Raw genomic sequence first — 6,657 nt, 5'->3', positions numbered from 1 at the left:
GTTTAGTTGCTCTTTGATGAAGAGAGCAAACAAAGATAAAATCTTATCACCATCAAGTAGCTCAACCTTTACATCAGAAGTAGAATCTGAAGGAAGGTAAAAGTAAACCAATCGATCTGCATCGCCGTCCAAACTCGCACACCTCATCCCCACATCCTTTAACCCAAATCCTAAAGGCAGAACCTTTTCTTTCTGAACAAAATCAGCACCTACACCTTCATTAAGCACACCTCCATCTCTCCCTGTGTTACGAATCTCAAGACCAAGATTACTCAAAGACCCTCTTAGCTCCTCAATCTTCTGTCCACCTACACCATTAGCACCATCTACAAGCAATTTGCTAATCTCAAACTTATTGTTTCCACAAACTGGAATAAGATCAACCAAACACCTAAATGAAGTAGAGAGATTCTCAAAGTAATCATTCTCAGTAGCCTTAAGACCTTTATTCTTAGCTCTAACCATCCAATGCAACTGCGGAGTTGTTAAAATCCCAATGTCAACCGCAACAGAACCCAAAACTGAATCAACTCCGATCTCCGCAGCTCGGAGAAGCGACACACCACTAGGTCTAGTATCCCTTCCCAACCATACCTCTGCACCTTTATCCCCTCCGATCTTAATCTCTTCCTTCTCCACGAATGCTCTGATCAACGAAACGAGTTCTTGAGGAGTAGACGCGTTTGCGATCTGATCTGCGAAAGGCTCCCATTCCTGAGAAAGCATACCCCCAGATGGATCTGAAACTTTAATGCCATTGTCAGAGACTTTGTTGTGCGAAGCTGTGATCATAAGCCCGATGGTGGATGATCCGAGCTTAAGCGATCGGAGAGCTGAGAGAATCCCAACTCTGTAGACAGTCGATTCCAGCAGCTTTGCATCGCCTCGGAACCCAGCTGTTCCATACGATAGCTTAAGGCCTTGAGGAATCGGAAAAAGCTCAGATGATTTGAGGAGTGAAGCAATTTGGATATCGTCCATGGCGCTTTGTGAGAGAAACAGAGAGTTGAAAGTGAACCAAACAAAACGTAAAGGAAGCTTTTTTATTTTATTTTTGACATAAAGGAATCATTTTTATATAATTAGTGTCTCTCTCCAGCCAAGTCAGATCTCTTTCTTTTGCCCTTTTCTCGGTCTTCTTCGCTTATTAACTTCTTCTTCTCTCTCGCTTATGAACGTACGATGAACAGTTTGGTTCTCTGGTTGGATCTGAAGCTTCAAAACGACAGCTTTCAGTTTGCTCTACACAGTTTTACCAATATATCTGTCTGTTAGATGAAGTATTTTGGTCAAATTGAGTAGTGCAATGGGAAAGTTGCCGATTGCGATTATTAGGGTTTCGTTTAGTTGAAAGCTGAGAAACAGTTTACAAGTAGATTATAGAATTTATAGAAAGTTTGTTTTTTTTTCTTCTTGCGTGCTTGTTTGTTTGGTTGCTTGTCTTGAGGATTAGAGAAGCTAAGTTGGTTTCCGCTTAGAAGTTAGTAAAATTGTGGAATTGAGAAAGATTACCTCTTTGTTAGTTTATGTGAACCTTCAATATCTCATCTTTTTAGTTTGATTATATTGGAACTTTGAGAACATCTTCTTTGATTAGTTAGAAGCTTACATTACTCTAGTGGGAATGTGGGAGAGCTTTCTATGTACAAGATGTCGACTAACAAGAATAATCTATAGAGTGAGATGTGTGTTTTGGAGACGAGAGGTGAGAGCTGCAAAGGTTTCTTTAATGCAGGGGATTGTTAGTCATTGGGTGTTCAAATTCCAACCCAAATTAATCTTCTGGCTTTCTTTGCAGATTTTGAAACGATGCTTGGCTCAAGAACGATATCGGAACCACGTATTCTTTTGGCTTTCCCCAACATACACTGCAAAGTATCCCTTTGGAACATCAGCAGACTTTGAGGTTGCAAACAGTTTTGCTTGCCGAAAAAACTGCATTGATTGCAGCACACGAGGAACTCTGAAAGCCATTGAATCGTTTGATGGGTATGTGTTTATCGTTTACTTTCTTTTTTATTTTGTATATAGGGATGATTACAGAGAGAAAGATCTTGCTGGTTCCTGAAGAAGATATGAGAAGTTCTTATGTTGTTTAAGGGTTTGGGGACTTCTTTTTATAGATTTATACCACTTTAAGATAAGTAGATAACTAACCTGTCATTTCAGACTCAGAGAAGCGTAGCTAATATGTACTGAGACATGGTTTGTCAAGGCTTGACCCACATTTCGACCTCATAAGGCCCCATCTGATGCTACTGGTTCGATGAAGTAGCTGAAGTTCTTGCAGAGATATCCACATGGATGTGACAGCCTGACAGGTTAGTCTCATTAACATTTCAATCAAATTTAAGTTTCCATCCCATGAGATTATGTCCTTTGAACACATTCATGTACTCTTGGTAGGCAACTTATGGTCCCGCCACATAATTAAGAAATCAGACCTGCTAATGTATTATTATAGACGAGAAGATTGTAATATCTCTTCTTATCTCTTTATTAGTTATAAGACACTGAGAAAACAAACCCTTGTGAAGCGCATCATCTAATGTTCATTGTCATCTATCTCTCTATCTATCTGGAAAACAAAACCATGTGAAACACTGTTCTTGTATGTCCCACGCTTGTAGACCACAGTTTCATTGGTTGTAGGGTGGTTTTAACTCCTTCATGGCTTCATTGATCTATTTATACATCCGGAAACAGAACCAACTCTTCACATTACCAAGTAGTAAACAATTTCAAGGCTTGAATCTGAGCATTCAACTTGTTATCGTTTCTTCAGTTTACATTTTCAGAGATTAGAAATGGCTTTGATGAGAGGTTTCTTGGGTGCAAAGAAGATTCTGAGCCGCTCTGTTACAGCTACAACACCAAAAGGGTTTCTTGCAGTGTATGTTGGCGAGGACCAGGTCCAGAAAAAGAGATATATGGTGCCAGTCTCATATTTAAACCAGCCTTCATTTCAAGCTCTCCTCAGTAAATCCGAGGAAGTGTTTGGGTTCGATCATCCGATGGGTGGCTTAACGATCCCTTGTCCTGAAGATGCCTTCATCTCTGTAACTTCTGCATTATAGGGAAGATGATCCAAAAAGAAGATAGATCTAACATTTTTTAGCTCGAGTTAGAGATATAATTTATTCAGTGTAAATAGGTCAATCTTTTTCCTCAAAGAAAGAGTTGTATAAAAAAGGTTACAATACTCAAATGTGAATGTCAATTTTTTTGTGTGAGAGAAACAATGGTGTTAATGCAAATTGCAGAAAGTTTTCTACGAAAAGCTTTGTCTTGCTGTTGTATATATAATGCATAAATATTCTTATTAGTTGACAATTTCTCGAGTATTTGCTTATATCTTCATCAAGTTTCTCTTCTTCTGCTGACTTAACTCAATCATAAGATTGTAAATTTCAGTGATCTCACTACAGAAAACGCCAAAGCTATCTTGAGATTGTAATATAAATTACCTTCGGACAAAATAATTATGAACAGAACAGAGAAATCTCAGGTGCATTTTCAAGCACATACAAGAAGGATCTTTGTAGCGCCACCAAGGCAGCCAAGAATCTTCTTTGCACAATTCTGAAGATTAATGTTCAAGTTTTAGCGGTTTACTTTTCTTGCTTTGCACTGCATGATCAGTTTAATTTAGTATCATCTCCTTCTTTGTATGATGAAATATTTCAATGGATAAAGTGGTTAAAATAAGCCATGGATCCGGATTATATATAACCTCACTTGGTTTTATTTAAAAGGAGTTATATTTTAAATTTATAATACAAGAGTTTTTCATTTAGCATTGTCCTTTTTTCAATAATCGATCCAAAATGTGTTAACATGAATTGTGATTGTGTCTATCTAGCATCAAAGCTGCACCCACTTCAAAAAAAAAAAAATAGAAACAACTCTTTCAAGAAGAAAGAGAAAGAAAAAGAACTAATCCTCTATTTACGTTGGATTAGGAACAACTCTAACTCCAAGAACACTATGTTGGATCATCATCATTGGAGTCGAGAAGTCACGTTGATGAAGGTATCTTCAGGACAAGGGATCGTTAAGCCACCCATCGGATGATCGAAGCCGAACTCTTCTTCAGATTTACTAAGCAGAGCTTGAAATGATGGCTGGTTTAAATATGAGACTGGCACCAAATATCTCTTCTTCTGGATTTCTCCAACGTACACTGCAAGAAACCCTTTTGGTGCCGCCGAGGCTGCTCCGGTGGAGCGGCTTAGAATCTTCTTTGCACCCAGTAGACTTCTCACCAAAGCCATTTCTGTTTCTTTTGTCTGAAACTTTGAATTCTTTTTAAAAGCTTCTGAAGATGAATGAAAAGATTCAAGTTATTGGATTGCTTGTTGTTAGTTGATAATGGATAGAATGGGGTTATGTGTGTATATATAGAAAGATCAATGAAGGAGTTGGTACCTCTCTGCAAAATCCTTGAAACTTGTGGTATTGAAGCTTGTGGGACAGACTAGAACAGAGAACATGGCTCTGTCTATCCTATTGGAAGTCTTGATGATATAAGACGTTATGTTCTGTTGTTGAACAACATCAGGTTCCCACTTCAATTTATTATTAAATCCACCATTTATACCACAGAGATTNGGAGTTATATTTTAAATTTATAATACAAGAGTTTTTCATTTAGCATTGTCCTTTTTTCAATAATCGATCCAAAATGTGTTAACATGAATTGTGATTGTGTCTATCTAGCATCAAAGCTGCACCCACTTCAAAAAAAAAAAAATAGAAACAACTCTTTCAAGAAGAAAGAGAAAGAAAAAGAACTAATCCTCTATTTACGTTGGATTAGGAACAACTCTAACTCCAAGAACACTATGTTGGATCATCATCATTGGAGTCGAGAAGTCACGTTGATGAAGGTATCTTCAGGACAAGGGATCGTTAAGCCACCCATCGGATGATCGAAGCCGAACTCTTCTTCAGATTTACTAAGCAGAGCTTGAAATGATGGCTGGTTTAAATATGAGACTGGCACCAAATATCTCTTCTTCTGGATTTCTCCAACGTACACTGCAAGAAACCCTTTTGGTGCCGCCGAGGCTGCTCCGGTGGAGCGGCTTAGAATCTTCTTTGCACCCAGTAGACTTCTCACCAAAGCCATTTCTGTTTCTTTTGTCTGAAACTTTGAATTCTTTTTAAAAGCTTCTGAAGATGAATGAAAAGATTCAAGTTATTGGATTGCTTGTTGTTAGTTGATAATGGATAGAATGGGGTTATGTGTGTATATATAGAAAGATCAATGAAGGAGTTGGTACCTCTCTGCAAAATCCTTGAAACTTGTGGTATTGAAGCTTGTGGGACAGACTAGAACAGAGAACATGGCTCTGTCTATCCTATTGGAAGTCTTGATGATATAAGACGTTATGTTCTGTTGTTGAACAACATCAGGTTCCCACTTCAATTTATTATTAAATCCACCATTTATACCACAGAGATTAGAGAATGGGATCTTCACAGACATGGAGAATAGAAACTTGCTGGTTGTTATTGACAATTGCATGTCTTATCTAAAAAAAACATTGACCAAACAAACCCTTGTGGATTGCATATGTAGTTTGTTTCTAGTTTATTGTCCCACACACAGTTAATTATCTCACCAAGACAAATTCCATTTATGCATCTTTTCCAAATGGTAGAGACAGAACCATGTGAACTCTTGGTCTAGTTTGTCCCCCACGCTTCAAGTCCACAAGTTTCAAGGATTTTTTCAGGGAAGTTTCAACTCAACCATTAATCTTTCTATATATATATATATACATAGCCCATTCTTATTATCATCAGCAAACAACAAGCAATATACCAAACAACTTGAATCATTTCTTACATCTTTCAGATTTAGCTTCAAAAAGAATTCAAAATTTTCATACAAAGAAATAAATTTCATAAATGGCTTTCGTGAGAAGTCTACTGGGTGCAAAGAAGATTCTAGGCCACTCCACCGCAGCAGCCTCGGCAGCACCGAAAGGGTTTCTTGCAGTGTACGTAGGAGAGAGCCAGAAGAAGAGATATTTGGTGCCAGTTTCATACTTGAACCAGCCAACATTCCAAGCCCTCCTCAGTAAATCGGAGGAGGAGTTTGGATTCGATCATCCGATGGGTGGCTTAACGATTCCTTGTCATGAAGATACCTTCATCAATGTGACTTCTCGGCTCCAGTGATGATGATCTTACATTTAGTTCATCCGAGTTAGAAAAATAGACTACTTTATTGTATATAGATATTTACTCTTTCTTCTTGAAAGAGTTGTGTAAATGTTTAGAGTTTGGATGCCATTTTTTTTATGGAGCTTACACTATCATACCAAATTTCATTAATCTTTGAAAACTAAAGACCACAACATTCGAAGAACCATTAATTATTGTTAAAAATCATGCTTAGAAGAATTAGACAAATATAAGTTACCATATTCATCATCCAGTCTTCATTATTAGATAAGTAAAATACTAATATTGTATTTTAAAAGAAAAAAAATGTGATATTTGTTGGTGTACTTATCTAAATCTAATTTTTACCCGCTTTATTTTACCAAGTAGATTGAATTTCACGTGCGAAGTACATGTTTTTTTTTCCTTTTTTTCGTTTTCCTAATAGCCCTTGAAATCAATATATATATATATATATATATA

General features: G+C 37.2%; 5 protein-coding genes across 6 annotated transcripts in view; 2 read left to right on the top strand and 3 right to left on the bottom strand.

The window, feature by feature from the left end:
- LOC104738031 (phosphoacetylglucosamine mutase-like) overlaps positions 1-1,006 on the bottom strand; it is a gene marked incomplete at its 3' end in the record, with an annotated part of 1,908 nt that extends 902 nt beyond the window's left edge. Inside the window, exon 1 of the mRNA XM_019234518.1 lies at positions 231-1,006. Within this exon, the coding sequence (XP_019090063.1) occupies positions 231-981 (751 nt within the window). The remainder of the gene's footprint in view (positions 1-230) is intronic.
- On the top strand, positions 2,186-3,356 carry LOC104735859 (auxin-responsive protein SAUR21-like). 2 transcript variants are annotated; one of them, XM_010455725.2, is made up of 2 exons: positions 2,186-2,321; positions 2,799-3,356. In XM_010455725.2, exon 2 carries the CDS (start codon positions 2,808-2,810, stop codon positions 3,075-3,077), a length of 270 nt encoding a protein of 89 aa, XP_010454027.1. In that variant the 5' UTR covers positions 2,186-2,321; positions 2,799-2,807; the 3' UTR covers positions 3,078-3,356. The 2 variants fall into 2 exon arrangements, with proteins under 2 accessions (XP_010454027.1, XP_010454026.1); XM_010455724.2 differs by having other exon boundaries at positions 2,214-2,321; positions 2,786-3,356.
- LOC109128429 (auxin-responsive protein SAUR24-like) lies at positions 3,829-4,393 on the bottom strand. Its single transcript, XM_019234704.1, has one exon. The coding sequence runs from the start codon at positions 4,272-4,274 to the stop codon at positions 4,002-4,004; it is 273 nt and encodes a 90-aa protein (XP_019090249.1). The 5' UTR covers positions 4,275-4,393; the 3' UTR covers positions 3,829-4,001.
- Positions 4,686-5,250, bottom strand: LOC109128430 (auxin-responsive protein SAUR24-like). Its single transcript, XM_019234705.1, has one exon. The coding sequence runs from the start codon at positions 5,129-5,131 to the stop codon at positions 4,859-4,861; it is 273 nt and encodes a 90-aa protein (XP_019090250.1). The 5' UTR covers positions 5,132-5,250; the 3' UTR covers positions 4,686-4,858.
- On the top strand, positions 5,704-6,360 carry LOC109128442 (auxin-responsive protein SAUR22-like). Its single transcript, XM_019234756.1, has one exon. It carries the CDS (start codon positions 5,917-5,919, stop codon positions 6,187-6,189), a length of 273 nt encoding a protein of 90 aa, XP_019090301.1. The 5' UTR covers positions 5,704-5,916; the 3' UTR covers positions 6,190-6,360.

The sequence above is a fragment of the Camelina sativa genome, chromosome 13, assembly GCF_000633955.1.
Source record: "Camelina sativa cultivar DH55 chromosome 13, Cs, whole genome shotgun sequence".
Classification (NCBI taxonomy): domain Eukaryota; kingdom Viridiplantae; phylum Streptophyta; class Magnoliopsida; order Brassicales; family Brassicaceae; genus Camelina; species Camelina sativa.
This window is presented reverse-complemented; position numbering and strand designations above follow the sequence as displayed.